General features: G+C 37.9%; 1 protein-coding gene across 1 annotated transcript in view; it reads right to left on the bottom strand.

Annotated features, from left to right (window-relative positions):
- The window catches only part of Neil3 (nei like DNA glycosylase 3), a 51798-nt gene extending 42144 nt beyond the window's left edge, over nt 1–9654 (bottom strand). Inside the window, exon 1 of the mRNA XM_028757708.1 lies at nt 9329–9654. Within this exon, the coding sequence (XP_028613541.1) occupies nt 9329–9484 (156 nt within the window). The 5' untranslated portion in view covers nt 9485–9654. The remainder of the gene's footprint in view (nt 1–9328) is intronic.
- Between the last annotated feature and the right edge of the window lie 8222 nt (nt 9655–17876).

Here is a 17876-nt window from a genome sequence, read left to right as displayed (position 1 = left end):
GTATATATATATATATATATACACAAATTCGATTACTCCATACCGTAGAGTTTATACTCTAGTAGAGGAAAACAGAGGGAAAAGAGTGGAGGATCAAGGTTGGGGCCAGGTGTGCAGTAGATTGCATTTCTAAAGGGAGATACCATAATCTTCCTGGAGAATTGGCATTTGATCAAGTTTTAAAAGAAGTAAGGGAGTGATCCACGGCTTTGGAAATTGAAATAACAACGCAATGCCTTTCTTGTATCACAGGCCATGGTGGCCACCATACAGAGGACCAGTGGAATGAGATAAGTGAGATCTGACACATAAAAGGAATCAGGCTGTGTGGCCAGAGGACCAATTTAAGGAGTGGCGTTTTCTCCATAATGGAGGAGAACAAAAATATGACCTACATTAGTAGTTTAAATGCACTCGGTGGCTGCGAGATAGAATTTTGGCTGAAGGGGTTCAAGGTAAAAGCCTGAATATTACTTATGAGACAACTGCGAAAAACTAGCTAAGAAACAGAAGATGTAGCAGTACTGAAAATGGACAAATTTTTAAACATAATTTGAAAGTATTTGCAGACAAATTGAAGGAGGAACAGGAGAATCAGAGAGCCAAGATGATGAGTTTGGGGCCTTGATAATAAGAAAGAAAAGTTACAGAAAGACCTAAAGAGAGCAAAGAGGAAGGGAAAAACAGGTTTGGTTTCAAGGCATGTTAACATTGAGGTATCTCTTAGGAAAACATCTAGAAGATTAATATGGGATTCTGGGGTATGGGAGATAAGTAAGCTTGAAGATACAAATTTTGTTTAGTGTTCTGCAGAGAAACTGTCTAAAACAGTGATGTTAGATGAGATAGAAGGGACTATGTACAGATAAACAGCACAGGCACAGCAAAGGTCTAGGGTCCTCCAGAGTTAAGCTCTTGGGAGGAGGCAGAACTGGCTGAGAAGGCTATGAAGTCAGGAAGAGAGTACAGGGAAGCAACAAAGGAGCAAGTGGGCAGCTAGCAAGGCAAAAGCAAAATCAGGCAAGTGAGGCATCCCAGGGGCACCTCAAAAATGCATTTCAAGGAAGAGGACACCTCAAAGGCTGCTGACAACCGAGTAAGACAGAGTCTGAGCTCCGACGCTGGCCTCGGCCACACAGGAGTAATCCACAGCAAGAGTTTCAGGGATAGAGTAATGCCAAAGACCTGATCAGAAGTAGGAGGACTAGGGGATCTTAGAGAGCAGGACTGACTGCAGAAGGCAGGGCAAAATCACAAAGCGTATAACATACAGACATGGGGAACAGGAGAGGAAATGGAGACAGGCAACTTTGGGCTTGTTTTGAGATGACTCATGTCTGTCTATGGCTGGCAAAGATTCAGTAATGGAAAGCGATCCCAGAGCAGCTGCAGCACTATTTAAAAAAAAAAAAGGCAAGCAGGAAGGTTCAAGGTCACACACACTTTAATATCGGGATGGAGGGCAGAGGATACAGGTATAAATGGGAGTCAGTATGAAGTCATGCATTGCTACGTATCTACTGATTGATTACGTCTTCTGAGTAAACTAGGAAATAAGATCATCCACCAAGGGAAACTCGGGCCCCAGGGATGTGGATCCTCAAAACTTGTGTGCAGTATGTGACAAGGTTACTCCAACTCATCGTTGTCGGGTTGAAGCCCATGTCCTCATACAAACGGTGTAACCCACTCCATCCTATCGTCTGAAATCTGCCAAAAGACATTTATAAAAAGAGATGGCATTGAAATCTCACTGGACAGCATACAAGGCACTCCTCCTTATCCCAACTGAAATCTCATTAGTTAATAGTCTTAATGTCACTGAAAGAAAGTGCTCTGATTTAACTAGATAAGTAACTTATCTAGTTAAATCTTGTGCTCACCCATATCTAACTCTCCCGATTGTTTTTTTTTTAATCATGTAGATTCTGAAAACCTGGCTAGCTTCTGGCAGATGTTTTATAGTTTCTAAGAACAACTGTCCCACCATCAGAACACTTTAATTCGTCAGTAACATCCAGCTGTCCACTGTTTTAATTGAAGAACCAAAATATTTACAAGTAAAATCCATATCTATTTTTAGTATCTTTTAATTCTAAGCCACTATATGATATATATTTCAAGAGGAACCTATAGAAAATCAAAGGGCAAATATGAGTTTTAATGGAAGTCTGTACATTTTGCCCCAATATTAAAATACCCAAGGCTCCAATAATACCTGTTAGGGACAGATCCAATTGTCTTCATACAGATGATTTTTCTCAGATAACTTCTAACCATGTGCTAGGTGACTATACAGAATATGCAAAGTGGACAATATGGCTCCATGCATACTCTTTTAAAGAGTACTGAGAACACCACACCCACACTCAGGGTGTTATTTCAACAAATTCTTGTTTCCTTGTACTCCTAAACACACACACACACACACACACACATACACACACACACACACACACACACACACACTCACACACACAGAGTGTAATAACCACTTAAGGCAGTAAAGGTTGTCCTAGAGCATCAATCTACTTTAACTATCAGAAACTGTCGAAAGATCTGAACATGAAAATTTTGTCCATTTAGTATTATAAAGCCTTGGTGGATTGTCCTTCAAACCTTTGTGAACACTGGACTACATACTTATTAACAACTCGGACCATATGCCCTTGCAAATCAATTCTGTTGTGCCTAGGAGGAAGAATCCAAAAATATAAAGGCCAATATGCTTAAAATGCATGAGACCATTATATATCTTCACACAGCTGTCAGTGAGAAGTGAAATATGTTGTTGTGGCTGAGAGAGTCTCAGAAAGCCTCAAACAAAATCCTTAAAGGTATAATACATGTCTTGCTTGCTCTACTGGTACTTTATCCGATTCTCCATAGCCCAGAACAATATACATTATGACATCAAGGAAAAATTGAAAACAGTTATCAAATTAAAGGTTCTATCAGGTTAAAAAAATGTATAAGGCCCAATGGATATCAAAAGCATAATGTAGGTGGGTAGCAGAAGGGCAGGCCAAGGAATGAACAGAGATGGGGAAATATTTATTTATGGAAAAGCAATGACCTGAAACTATCAAATGACTTCAGCACAGCAGAAAGTCACCCACCCATCGATGCTGTGACCTGAGCTTGAATACGTTTTAAAGAATTGGCTTTTTTTTTTTAACCTGATGAGGTATTTGGGGATTAAAGTAAAATGTTGCCATAGTTCCTCCTTTATATACATATACATGGTCTGAAAACATCTCTTCCATATGTATGTCTGTGTGTATGTGTGTGTAGATAGATAGATAGATAGATAGATAGATAGATAGATAGATAGATAGATAGATAGATGATAGACAGACAGACAGACAGACAGAATCTGTAAAGCTTTATGGCTCTCACATTTCCCTATTTGCCTACCTGGGGATCTGAATAATCTTGAGGCTTTCTGCTGGCCACACTTAACAGAGGTTTTCTTAGCCACTGCTATGTTCTTATTATACTGAATTATTATGTATCTCTGATTTTATTTCTCCCTTATCTATATAAGTTCCCTGGGGACAGTGAGTCTGTTTAGCTAAAATTCCCAAGGGCTTTCCACAATGTTTGGAGATACTTGTAACATCCATGGAATTAAATAGGCCCTTTGTCCCTTCCCCCCTAAAACCAGGACTGGATTGAAAATATAGGACTTCTGCCTCCACCACCATGCCATTTTTACAATTATCATAACTAAAACTTCTTGCCGAGAGAGAAAAAGAGAGAGAGAGAGAGAGAGAGAGAGAGAGAGAGAGCGCAATCTTTTATTTTCTAATTATGTGCAGTAGAAAACACAATTCTCATTATCAAACGGTAAAAGTTAACATCTATGCCCACTCCCTCACGTTTCCCATAAAGAAGAGAATTCCCATTATACCCCATGGGCCCTTTTCCAATCAGAATGGCACATGTTTAGCAACCAATCCCAAAGAACTCCATCCCACTTTGCCTTTACCTTCTGAAAGGTCCATTTAGCACTCAAGCCATGGCTTTAAAAAGGACTCAGGTATTCCATTTTTTGAAGGAAAATTATATGTAAATATCATTTTTAAATCTGGGTTATCTGTTATGCAGGTGCTTTGCCCAAGACAATTGATTCCCACGACACCGTCGTTTTTAAATAATTAACTATACATAATACTCAGGACAGAATAAAGCATCACTTATGCCTGAGAATGTATCAGAGGCAGTTTCGCTGCTTCTTCAGCTCTGTCTCATTTTATGAGCTTCTGCATATAGACTGGGCAAGGCTTTTGCAATAAACCTAAGACATTTACAAGATATTCACTTGTCCTGCTGTGGAATCTAAGGTTATCACCTCTTTCTATAAGCTTCTACTGCCCAGACAAATTCAAAAATTAATTTCCAGAAGGCTATTATCTTTGCTGTAACTGTACGCAATTGCCCAATGCGTACTTGACTTTCTCATGTTGACCCTTATAATCCTGTTACTGTGTTATTTGAACATTTGAACCTTTTCTTTCTTTGTCTGAAATAGAGATGAAAATCTCCGTTGCTACAATTTTAAGTATGATTGAGTAGGGTTCACCTTCCCATTTTCAAGTGACTTAATAATATGAAATCTTCAAAACAACATATATTTTCAGAGACAGCACATGATTTATTGCACTGATTACCATTTATCTTGCCTATCCATGGGTGAACTGGGAAGATGAACTTTTCAGAGCAGAATAAGACTTTTTTTCCTAGACAAATGTTTTGACTCTCATTTAGTTGGATATTGTTGCCACAGAGAATGTCCTATTCACTTTCACAGTCTCAGTAATATATGTTTTTAAATTATAGGTCACTTGTCTATCAATCTAAATGTTCCAAACCTCTAATTTCAAAAATGGTTCCTAGGATCCAAAATAATGTCTTTAGGACCCTGCATGAAAATGTGTTCTATACCCTTGAGGATTTTTGTGGAATCTAAATACTCTGTGTCTCACCTGATGATATAAAGCATCATACACTCCTCATAAAAGAAGGTGTTCTAACATACTCTAACAAAACTGGGTCTGCTGAGAAAGCTGTGCTCCAGGAAAGAGGGGCGATCACAAGAATGCTTATTTTGCTAACTACTAAGCTAGGAGTTTTCCAGTCCTCTATCTTAACCTTGATCAAATAAAGTAAGATGTGAGTATGAGAATCTCCGAATGAGGAAGTAGCAAAAGTAAAGATGACCAGATGTTCTTTACAGCATCTGAAACAGTGCTGGATCAAAGCTACAACACCCACAGACAATGATGATCCTCATCTGAAGAAAAAGTAGAACTACTTCGTTACCCTTCATTTCCTGAGTCCAAATGGGTGCTAGTAATGACCTTGCATCTCCCCGAATGTCATTACCAGTATCCGCTTAAAAGGCAAGAGGTAGACGATACATGCTCTATAAAACATATAGGAAACTCATTTGGATATTTACTTAGCTCATTCTTTCAAATAAAAAGCAAGAAAGACACCTGTGATTTTTTTTCCTAATTTGAACAAGGGGAAACTTTTACTGTGGGTCATCTGTACTTTGACATAATGGATGTCTCCAAATGACACATACAGCTAAAGGTTCATATAGTCATAAAAAGAGACTTAAAAAATACTTAGCTATTTTATATTATTCAAAGTTTGCTTTCCTCTCTCCATTCAACTTATATTTAAATGCCTAGTTTGTTCCTGATGCTCTAAAGGATCATACAGATGATTAAATGTAGGTAACATATTATATACATGTATGAAATCTTATGAGTTCCTCAGAATAATCAGTGGATGTTTCAAATTGATAAATGCTTACAAATAGACTGTTTCATTTTTTCTGGGAGGAGATTAAAAGCACATGCAGATGACACGCTGATTTCACTAAAATATCATAACTACCCAACAATTAAAATTGGTAGACTCACTCTTCAAAGCTCATTAGCCAGACATGCTCATTTGCATTCTATCATAGGGTTCAACAAACTCTAGCCAAGTTTGATGCAATGTGCTTACACAGTTGCTTGGTTTTAAGCTGACAAGAAAGTGGGCCACAACTTAAGAGACGTAATACAGTGTGCGGATGACTGGCAGATGCCAAGGTCTTCTACAGAGAGCATTCTTCAAAATAAGGACCAGTTGTCACAGAAGGGCGGGAATTAGTAGGTTTTCTATGTACTCTTAACTAGAACAAAGAGAAACACAATATGATAAACAGACTAAGTAGTTCACTCTGGCAGTAGCTCCCGAGGTAAGATATTTTATGTTGGTTTTTGGAATAATGATTATGTGAAGTTTGAATCTTTTATTTTAAGTGGCCACTTAATATTTCTTTAGCTCTCTTTTGTTATTTTTCATATTTATTATACTGTAAAGAATACAGTAAGCAATTATTTTTAAATGCTGCTTTGAGAAAACTAATCATTTCAAGCCAGCAGTAGAAACATTAAATAGCTTTAGCGCTTTGGCAAATATGCCTAAGAAACTAGGGATCATCTGTTACAATAATGATCTTGCCAGAAGTTTGTGACAATGGTCCATATTTTAATGAAACTTAATATGGATCCAACATCGCTCTCACATGCAAAAGATTGTTGATATTTACAAAGGTTATTATTATGCTTTTTAGATCAAATGCCCAGAAAATGAAGCCACAACAGAGTATTTAGAATTCTACTGAAAGCCACACTATTAATTCCATATTGATTTTCAATCCAATGTCAATAGAAGCACATCCTTCCTTCTAATCACACAGCTCTATTCCAATAATTAGTTCCTCTTTCTCTTAAGGCATTATCCATAATAGCTTTAAATGCAGGGCTATTTATTTGTGGAATATAGCTTTAGTGAGTATAGTGTTGCCAAGTGAATCTAATCATTGCTCAAGCATTAATAAAGCACTTATATTAGGCTATCTAGATGCACTGTTTGGTGCCATCTGAACACAGAAGTGAAGAGAATTATCAGAGCAGATAATTGACTGAGGTGAACAAAATTTAAATGGTGGAGGACAGCGCCAAAACTCAAGGTCACACTGCTTCAGTTAATAAGGCTCGCTATCAAGTATAGGGCCTTATAGCGTACACTGCAGTACTGAATCTTTTATTACTGAGAGTAGCTATAAGATACATAAAAGTCTGAAGGGAGATTCACACCTTGGCCCAACACCTTACTACATGTGACAGTACTCAATTGATTTAAACTCACCTTGAGCCCTAGCTCCTTTTCTGGTAGCCTTAGGTTTATCTTTATTGTAGAGTTATTCTTTCTCATGACTAACTGTACTTTATGTTTTGTCACAGGTAATTAAAATAAATTTAAAATGAACGATTAATACTATTTTCTATAAATTCCAACGAGGTGACTATTTAAGATAAAATCTTGGTTTCTTGCAACATGAATCTTGTTTTTATAAAGAGTAACTTTTCCTGGATAAATTTTTAGAGATAAAACAGGCTTTATTTTACCAGTATCTAGCAAAGAGTTTATCACACAACAGTATTGTTGGATGACATAAATCACAGTATCACTGAGGATGTTCATATCTTGGGCATTGCTGTGCAATAGCACTGTTTATTTTTTAAACACTCGCTGTCTTACTTCACTTAACTTCTACCACCAGCAGCTGAGTCAAAGCTCCTCACCTGGGTCACTGTAATGCCTACTTGAGATTTCTTCCCTTGTTTCCTTCTTTGACATACTGGGTTCTAGTCAAACTGTAAATAAATCTTACTACAATCGAAGGTTTCTCATGATGCCCAAGATAAAGCCCCAAATCTGACCCATTTGAGATGGCTCAGCAGGCAAAGGCATCTGCCACTAAGGCTGGAGATTCTGAGTTTGGTTTGGTCCCTAGAACCCACACAAGGCAGAAGAACTAACCTTGCAAGTTGTCCCGACTTCCACATGTGTTGTGACACATATGAAACCACATTCAGCCACACAAACAGTACACACAAAAATAAATCCAACTCCGAAAACCAAAGTCCCAATTGTGGTAAATGGAATTCTTTATAATCTAGTCAGGTCTAATATCAGACCACCTTCAAAGCTCATTCTTTTACATACACACTGGGTTTCTTTCAGGCCCTTGAACACCATTCTTCTACATATACAGGCCATTTTCATCTCAGTGACTCTAAATTCCCTATGTATGCCCCCTTTACATATCAGCTCTGTTACCTCCATAGGGAGACTTCCCTACTCTTTTTGTATGTCCTAAGAGAGAACCACATACTTCCTCTGTGAACCCTTTATTGAATGACTGGGCATAACTGCTACAATATAAAGACAAACGTCTTTTCACCCTCCTGTTCTTTGAGAGTATTCAAAATTTTGCTGAATGAGTGATCTTCGTCAAAACTAATACTTTAGAGAAACCATTAACATAGATCTCTATAGTACTCTGAAATAATTTAGAGAAACATGATACTTAAAAAAAAAAAGTACAGAGCCCTTGTTGACATATCTAATCAAAATCAATAGAAGCATAACTGTTAAAAGATCCAAACCTTTGTTTTTCTTTTCCTCCCTCAGCTTGAAAATACATCTTTCTTGTTTCTTTCACATTGGGAGCATATGCTAATTTCATAGCAGACAACTTCCTTCCTAGACCAAAGGCTATGAGAAAGCTTTGAAGGAGAAATTGAAGAACAGCACAAGATTGCATGTATCCATGAAACACAATTAACCACACATCTAAAGGGCTTTAAAAGCCTGGTAGTTTAATCAGAATATTTTTAGTATAGTTCTAAGTTCTTACCAAATGACTATCCAGCCACCAGCAATGTATGCCCGAGTGGCAAGCTGTGCTACGATTTGCTTTAAAAAGAAATAAATTCACTTAAGGAAACCAGAACTAGCTTTTACTGCCCCTTCATTAGATGGCAATATTCAGCTGAGTGAGATTTTAGTGCTAAATTTTCCATGTCCAACATTAGGATTATATATTATCGATCAACTGCAGAGTTCTGGGCAAGCGAAGGGCTAGAATTCTATGTGTTACAAGTTCAGACTTACAACGTGAAAAGAAAAACATACCAGACCTTCCAATCTGATGATATTGTCAGTGAATGTAGATGGTAAACATCAGAAAGCATCTTTTGCTGACTGCCTGAGAAAAAGGTTGTAAAAAACCACCTTCCATGGATCTAGTACTGGCATTGTTAGCCAACTTGTGGCTAGGACTCACTACTTAGGTAATGTAAATGTCGGGAAACACAGGCTATAGGCCGGGGTACATGGGGGATCCCAGAACCTAGGTGGTGGTTTTACTCCTCTTCCCGCTCCAGGTTCCATGAAGGGAACAGGACTGACTTACCGGGATAGCGACCTCAGCCAGGGAGGCTGAGGGGCATGAAGCAGGGCCCACAAGGCTCTGCAGAGCTGTGCCCCGCAGGCCAGTCACCGCCTGTCCCGGTAACACTCGTGCCCGAATCTTCTCTCCATTCAGCCTACACCCTGGCCCTTCCACCATCTCTATAGCCCGCCCGGAACCCCTGCTAGTCGCAAGGCCTGGCTGGAAAACAACCAGGCAACTTCAGTTTCCTGCTGACACAGACTGGGCGGCAAGGAAGTTCGAATCTCCCGCGCGCCCCGCCCCGCCTAAGTCCCACCCAGCCTATGTCTCACCTACCATCAAACCCCGCCCACCGGCGTCCAGGCCCCGCCCGGATGATGCCGACTCCGCCCCTGGGATCCCTGCCGCCCACAACACCCAGGAGCCTGAGCACAGCGGAAGTCCACGAACCAGGCTCAGTGTAAGAACTCAAGGAACTGGGAGTTGAAGACTAGCAACTACGTTCGAGCTACTCAGCCCATGGTTTTTGAGCTGAAATAGATCCCATTAAAACAACTAAAACAACAACATCAAGTTTGTGGTTTCATAAAAGTCCAGCACTGTGCTGAAGTGAAAGTGGAAAAGTAATTGTGAAGATTTGTCTAGTTTTCTATTTGGGGGTGATGAATGGTTACAGCTGTCTACATCGGACTCTGGACTGTCTGGACTCTATTCTGTTAACTCAAATTCATTTCTGATCTCTGTCGTTTGAAGGAGGAAAGTCTGAAATAACCGTTTCTCTTTCACCTTTGTATTGTTTATAGCTATCTAAGGAATGACATCATTTGTTATTTAAAAGTTTCTGTGAGTCAGAAGTTGGCAAAGTTTAGCTTGGTGGTTCTGGCTCCACAGTTCTCTAAAGATTACAGGGTAGGTTTGATTGTACCTAGAGGCTCCATTTCATAAAACCTAATCAAAAGAAAAAAAATCACTCACAGGTATTTCAAGAGGCTCATCTCATGGGTCGTTCAAGTTGACAATCAATATTAATCATTTATTTTTCTGAAATGCAGTTTTACTATGTAGCTCAGGTTAGCCCCAATCTGTTAATGATTCTTCCTTAAGGCCTCCTAAGTGTTACAGTCATGTACCATAAATGCCTGGAAATATTCTAATGGCTTGCTCTTTTACTTTCTAAAAACCTTCCTTTCCATTTTAGTTCAGGGAAACCCCATTGAATTTTAAAAAATAGTTAAACGATCTCTCAAAATCTTTCCAGATACAGTTACAGTCTCTTGTGTTATGTACTTGCTTCTTCAAAGAATTCACCAAAACGTCTTTATATTTATTTGTGTATTCAGTAGGCTTTCACAAGAACAGATTCTCATTCTTTGATGACAAGTGAATATCATGCTCATACTTTTGTTTGTTGTAGCCCTAGGATGCTCTTTGGCACAAAATGGACATTCAAGAAATATGAAATTTAAAAACATTTGGATTTATTTGCCTAAATACTTTTCATGTTAGCTACATATATTTTTTTGTATTTAATAATATTTATTTGAAGTAAAATTTAATGTTTTAGAAGCTATTTCTGAAATAAATATTATTGAAATTAGATAATGTACAAAATTATTCTTAATATAGTTATCAGGGCAACAAACTAGTTATATTGGCTTATTCCATCTTCACAATAACCTTGTAACATAGTCACAATTGATACCATTACTATTTTACACATAAGAAAATTAATTATGATGATTAATTTTGATTGTTCATTTCATTGGATTAAGAATTATGTAGAAGATTAGGAACATTCATATCTAAATGTGTCTGTGAGGGTATTTCAAGATCATAGGACACTGATATAATCAATAGCTTAATTCATTAACAGATTCAAAATTTAATAGACCATTGGGAAGTCATGGAGCTATATAAAGTAGGGTCTGATCAGAAGGTAGTCAAGTGTAGGGCGCAGAGAGTTTGTCTTCCAAGGTATGTCTTGGCCTGCTCTGCCCCTGGCTTCATACTGCTTCTTGTGACATCATCTAAAGTGTCTCTTCCACACAGTATTGCCATCATGCTGTTCTGCTCAAGCACAAGGTCAAGCAGCCATGGATTTGAACACTTTAAAGCAAAGAGAATGGAAGGTTTGAGAAATGGGTCAGTGTTTAAGAGCAATTACTGCTCTTGTGGAAGATCCAGGTTCAATTCCCAGCACCCACATGGAAGTTCACAATCCATAACCTTAATTCCAGATATGATCCTCCTTTCTGACCTCCTTGGGCAGCAGGCATTTACATTTTGCACATGCATACATGCAGGCCAAACACTCATACACATAGAATAAAATAAACTGACTTGGTTTATTTTAAACTGACTTGGTTCACCTCAAATAAAGTGTATGTATACAAGCCTACCTTGAATAAAGGTATGCGCACAAGCTGAGGTTATCCAAGAGAGCTGTTTTATTGAAGATAGTTGGAGAAGACCTTCTTCTAGACTCTGCTTCACCCTTCTAGCCTGATGTGCAATAATGTTTAGAAACTCTGAAAGGGAAAAAGTGGAGGCTGTGGAACCACAGTTAGACCTCAGAACACATACCAAATTCCTCATGATGTTTCTTCACAGCAATAGAAAAGTCACTAAGACAGAATTCTTTAGGTTGCCCTTAATTTCCATGAGAGGCTGATTAAATATTTTCTTCTTTTCCAACACACAATTTGAGTTGCTGATTAAAAATGTTTGTTTGTGAACCAGTGTGATATAATTGATATTGCTGAAACTATCTGGTTGACTACAGCTTGCCTGATCAATCCCAAGTCTATAACCTTGAATCAGTTATGTGCCCTCTTTGTAACAGGTTTGACTATAGAGAATTACAGGGATGTTGAATGGAAAGTGTGTGTGAGACTATTGCCTGGCACTAGAATCAATAAAGATATTGATAATGTTAGGAGATATGTATTAGGATCATTATTAGGAGAAAATGGGGAAATTTTGTATTATAAACTCTTCAAACCACTATGAATTCAGCATCACAAAGGAAATTCCCGTCTGTCACTTGAAACTATTCTTTCTTTTTTCTTAAAGATTTATTTATTTATTTTGTGTATATGAGTACCATTGCTCTCTTCAGACACACCAGAAGAGGGTATCGGATCCCATCACAGATGGTTGTGAGCCACCATGTGGTTGCCGGGAATTGAACTCAGGACCTCTGGAAGAGCCGTCAGTACTCTTAACCCCTGAGCCACCTCTCCAGCCCACTTGAAACTATTCTTAAGAAAGAATAAGAACATCCATGTCCACATTGTAGGTTCAGTTCATCTCATAGCCAAACATTGTTCTGGATTTAAGTTTCATAAATTTAGTAAGTCAGTATTTCAGATTAAGAAAGTACTGAGAATTCACTCACGAGTTAAGGACTACTGCACCTGCTCAAAAGCTTCATTGATCGTCTATTACCCTGAGAAAATGAATATCACGTTTTTATCCTAATTTCTCTATGATAAACTTGCCAGTAATCTTTCCAATGTTAGCCATCTTTTCCCTGCTTGACATTATTGCATTAATCGCTGGCTCAGATACAGCACATCATTCCCCACTTTAGTCTCGTTATGAATTCCCTTAGCTGACCTTTCTGCTAGCCTGGGGCTCCCACTTCTTAAGGCCACTCAATTCCCAGATCTTTTTTGATTAGTTCCCTTTAATGAATGCTCCTCAATCCATATCATTTTTTTTAATATAGAGAGCGACATGAGACCTCTTCTTCCTTTCATTGCATTTTTAAAATGTCATTATCTCTAACCACAATATAATGATTTTACATGCAGGGGTTCAACTTTGGAATTGTGTACCTTGGAGTATAGTTTCATACCTCACAGAGAACACATTCGTTTGCCTGGTTTTTGTTGTTGTTGTTTGTTTGTTTGTTTTTGTTTTTGTTGCTGTTGTTCTTTGTTTTTTCAATTTTGTTGTTGTTGTTGTTTGGTTGGTTGGTTGTTGTTGTTTGACACAACATCTGGGACACAACATCCAAGAATTCCAGGTACTTGCTGGACAGGTTCTTGGGTGGGGTTGAAGGGAGAGAAAGCTGGACTCACAGATCTGCCAGGGACTACTTTGTCTTCTACAGTAGAGTGTGTTGGAGATCTGACCTCCTAGACATGGTTAGAGAGAGGGAAGCACTTTGGATAAAGGGAGTCTTTCATTTCGCACAGAACTCAGAGGAGCCTTTTGGTTATGGTAGACTGTGACTTGAATTAGCAGGGTTTCCCCTCAGAGTAAGATACTTATAAAAGAAAGCATTTAATTGCTGGCTTTCTTATAGTTTCATAGGGTAAGTCAGTAATCATCATGGCAAGGAGCATGGGAGCAGACAGCCAGGCATGGCAGTGAATAGCATACATCTTATCTGGAGACAGAGAGAATGGACCTGGGCAGGGTATGAGCTTTTGCAACCTGAAAGCCCACCCAACCCCAGTGACACATCTCCTCTAACTAGACCACACCTCCTAATCTTTCCCAAAACAATTCCACCAACTGGGGACCAAGGATTTAAACATAGGAGACCATGGGGGGCATTATCATTCAAGCAATCATACATTTCATGTATGTTTTGACATATTTCAGATTATGAAACTTCTCAAGGTCTTTGAGGAATGTTCTAGCCAGTTAACTATAGTACAGCATGCAAAAATGTCTTTTACATAAGTTACGTGAATATATTTACAACTTCATAACATCTTTTCCTTCTCAAAGTCCTCTTAGTTTGATGTCTGAATCCAAAACATTGTCATCAGTGAGCATTATATGCAGGGATTTTCAGTGGTATTTACTGGAAAGGCTCCAATTTCTTAATATTAAGAGAAACTTAAAATTAGATTAACAGAAAAACAGAAGAATGCATAGTAACAACAACAAAAAAACATTTAAACACTTCCCTTGTTTGACACAGTTCTGTGAAAGAACACATGAGTTGATTTTGTTATCTGAAAGAGATCCGAGGTGCTTAGGTGGCAGTTGTCAATTTTCAAAGTCAACATCAAAATTGCTAATTCTGCTTTGTGCCCCCAGTACATAAAACTCCTTTGTCATGCCTAGTTTTTCCATAAAATCGTGTCGCCTGTGTTAGTAGTACTTTCAGTCTATCTGGGATTGCCAAAATCTTTCAAGAAGGATTGTTTTCTTTAAGTTCAAACACTTTTTTTTTTAGCCCTGTATAGCCCTGGCTGTCCTGGAACTCACTCTGTAGACCAGGCTGGCCTCGAACTCAGAAATCCACCTGGCTCTGGCTCTCAAGTGCTGGAAATAAAGGCGTGTGCCACCACTGCCCGGCCAAGTTCAAACACTTTTAATAAAAGTAGCTTTTCTCTAGATGTGATAACCTTGTTGTCATCATCTCTTCATCAAGAGGGATGAAGTTTGCTGTGAGATGTAAGGACAGGGCTTTGACTTGTAATTGAGAAATAACGTTTATTGTCAAAAGCCACTGAGACTTTAGGATGGGTTATTAATGTAGCATAATCTAAAAAGATATGATCAACATACTTACCTCTACATTTATACTTTTTATTTATGATGACACACACACACAGAGAGAGAGAGAGAGAGAGAGAGAGAGAGAGAGAGAGAGAGAAATAGTATGAAAGATAAAAAGTATATGTGATATATTGAGTTGCTTTCTTTTGTTTCATTAAGTTTATCTGCTCCTGTCACAGTTGTACACTACACATAGATAGAAAAATGATAGAAAACAGTATCATAGATAAACAATATACATGTGTGTTATATTCAGGTGCTTTCTTCAGATTTATCTGCCCCTACTCAGTTTTATGACACTTATTTATTCATTTAGTTCATTTCATCTGGGGGGCAGGTAGGAAGTCTGGTTATCTTAAGCAATCTATCTTGAGCTTGTGAGTACAAGTGATGCTGTGACCTCAGCCTCCTGAGTAATTGGGACTAGAAGAATGCTCTACCATTCTACCATATCCAGCTTAATCTATGATTTTTTTGTCTTACTGAAGCCTTAGAGTATGTCTTGATATCTTTTAAAGTGAGTTTCCACTTTCAATCTTTCTTCTTGAAATTGCTTAGCTTTTTCCATGACTATTTAAACTTTCAAGTTATATTTAGAATCACTTCAAGTACCAACTGAATTCTGATGAGACTTTAATTATAAATACATTAAATTTATAGATAAATTTGGAAAAAATTAATAGCTTTTCCACATTAATGTGTCTCCTTTTATTAAGCTTCATTTGATTAACTTCAAAAATTTATGTTTCTCTGTGAATACTGTGTGCTTTTTTTATTGGCTTAGTTCGTTCTTATTCTGTAGTTTAGACTGACATTTTGAGTAGCATATTATTTTCTACTAGAATTTTAGCAGGTTTTTAACTACAGTAGCCACTGAACTGCATGGTGAAGTGTGCACACATCATTGAAGAAACTAAGAAAATATTAGCACTTCCATTTATTTTTAAAATGCATTTATTTTTAATTTATGTGTATGGGTGTTTTACTTGCATGTATGTCTGCATACCACATGTGTGTGCATTACCCACAGAGGCCTGAAGAGGGACCTGGATTCTCTTGAACTGTAGTTACCGATAGTTGTGAGCACCATGGGAGGTATAGTGTATAGTTTTGTCTCCACCAGTTTGTGTTCCCCGCTCACACCAGCCCAGGAGCTATCTCAGATCTGTGACTAGAAAACACACACACACACACACACACACACAGACACACACAGACACACACACACACACACACACACACACACCAATTAATTTTAAAATGCCTTGGCTGACTCAATGGCTGGGCATTCCTAAGTCTTCCTCTATTACTCCAGGCCACGCTGGGGGAAGACCACTTCCTTGGAAACTCACATGGCTGGTTGGTTTTATCTCATCCACTACTGCATCCCCTCTTCTCTCCCTGCATCCAGCCCTTGCAACTCTCAGTGTCCCATCTCATTCTCAGCTATTAGCTCTTGGCATCTTTATTGATAGATCAAAATCCAATGGGGGCAAAGACCTTCAGCTTCAGTAAACACAGATTGCCTGTAAAAGTATCAGAACCTCCCTCTACAGGCTGTGGGAATTGAACCCCAGTCCTTTTAACCACCAACTTTCCCTTCTCTTTTAGGAATACTTATTTTTTTATTCCTTACAAGGATCTCCACCAGAAAGAAAGGGGCTAGAGCTACACAACTCATTCAAGGTCATATACCCTAATGGCCTAAGAACTCCCTTTAGGCTCTATTTCTTTCAGTTCTAAATTTCCAATTGTATCAAGTTTAGGGTTAAACTTTTAATATGCCCTTGGGTGGAGGCATATTAGTTCAAACTAGTGTAGTGGGGTTAAATAATTATAAATGAATGTACAGTGATTGTATAAATATATGTTGAATATAACTTGTACTTATATAGATAGTGAGTGGTACTATCAGAACTTTAGTTTAAGCATTCTTGCTCTTAGTCTCTATAGTGTGAGGTATACAAAGTATATAGTTGTAGTTTATAAATCAGTAAATACAAAATTTATTAAATGTTTTATGTTCTGAATTGGCATTTTATATGTGTGTGTGTGTGTGTGTTTTATTTGCCAACTTTTAGAGAAACTATTATTTTAAGACCAGTGTTGTAAAAATTTCTATTCTCCTCTAATAACCCATGATTTCACTAGCACTAAGTGGTTAGTTATATTTTTAATACCATGCATGATACCCCTCTTGTTGACTAGGCCTTAAGTCCAACTAGAAAGCTATGAATTACTGCCAAAATATGTATGCTACTACTACACCTGTAAGGTTACCTATCGTGCCAGGCTGGTCATTGATGGGTTTCATAGGTGTCATAGCTGGGTAGGACTGTTGATGACTTAACCTCTTTGTACGTTTACATGGTGTCTTCTGGTACCATGATATTTTTAATCTTTATTTTATGTCTCATGATTTCATTTACCCTGCTTTTGTGGTACACTGATATGGTTATTCTCTTGGTTATTCTTTGAAGATCATTTTATTATCTAAGAATGACAATACTTTTAACTTTTCCTTTCCAGCTATCATCATTGGTAATTATTTTCCTTTTCATGTTTTATTGGCTACTACTTTCAGCACTGTATTGAACAGCAGTGTTGGTAAAAGTATCTTCATCTTGTTGAGTTTGAATTTTTTCAATAAAAAAAAAATCTTGCTAATTCCTAAAGGAAATATTTTCTGTATTATAATGAAAATAAAGTGTGATTTCCTGAGTGATTTGTTATTCATAGTAAGCTCTTTCCACACATGCCTGACTATATATTAACAAGGTGGCTTAGAATAGGGACTCTTTAGATAGATCCTTATAGAGCTGGCCAATAACAAGAGCAAATAACTAGAAAACAAGGGCATTTAACTCTATTCATGAACATTAGGGGAACAGAAATAAATGAGACTGAAGATTGGGCTTACTAAAACCTGTGAGCAGATGTCTGGGGGGTATCTTGGTTGATGCTAAGAAAGGTATCGCTCTTGGACCTTGCCCTAAATCACCTCATCAACTGTACCTAACTTGTCTCTTTTGTAATAAGCCAAATT

This window comes from Grammomys surdaster, unplaced genomic scaffold, assembly GCF_004785775.1.
Source record: "Grammomys surdaster isolate TR1022 unplaced genomic scaffold, NIH_TR_1.0 126178, whole genome shotgun sequence".
Classification (NCBI taxonomy): Eukaryota; Metazoa; Chordata; class Mammalia; order Rodentia; family Muridae; genus Grammomys; species Grammomys surdaster.
Note: the sequence above shows the minus strand (reverse complement) of the source record. Positions and strands in the feature narration are given on the sequence as shown.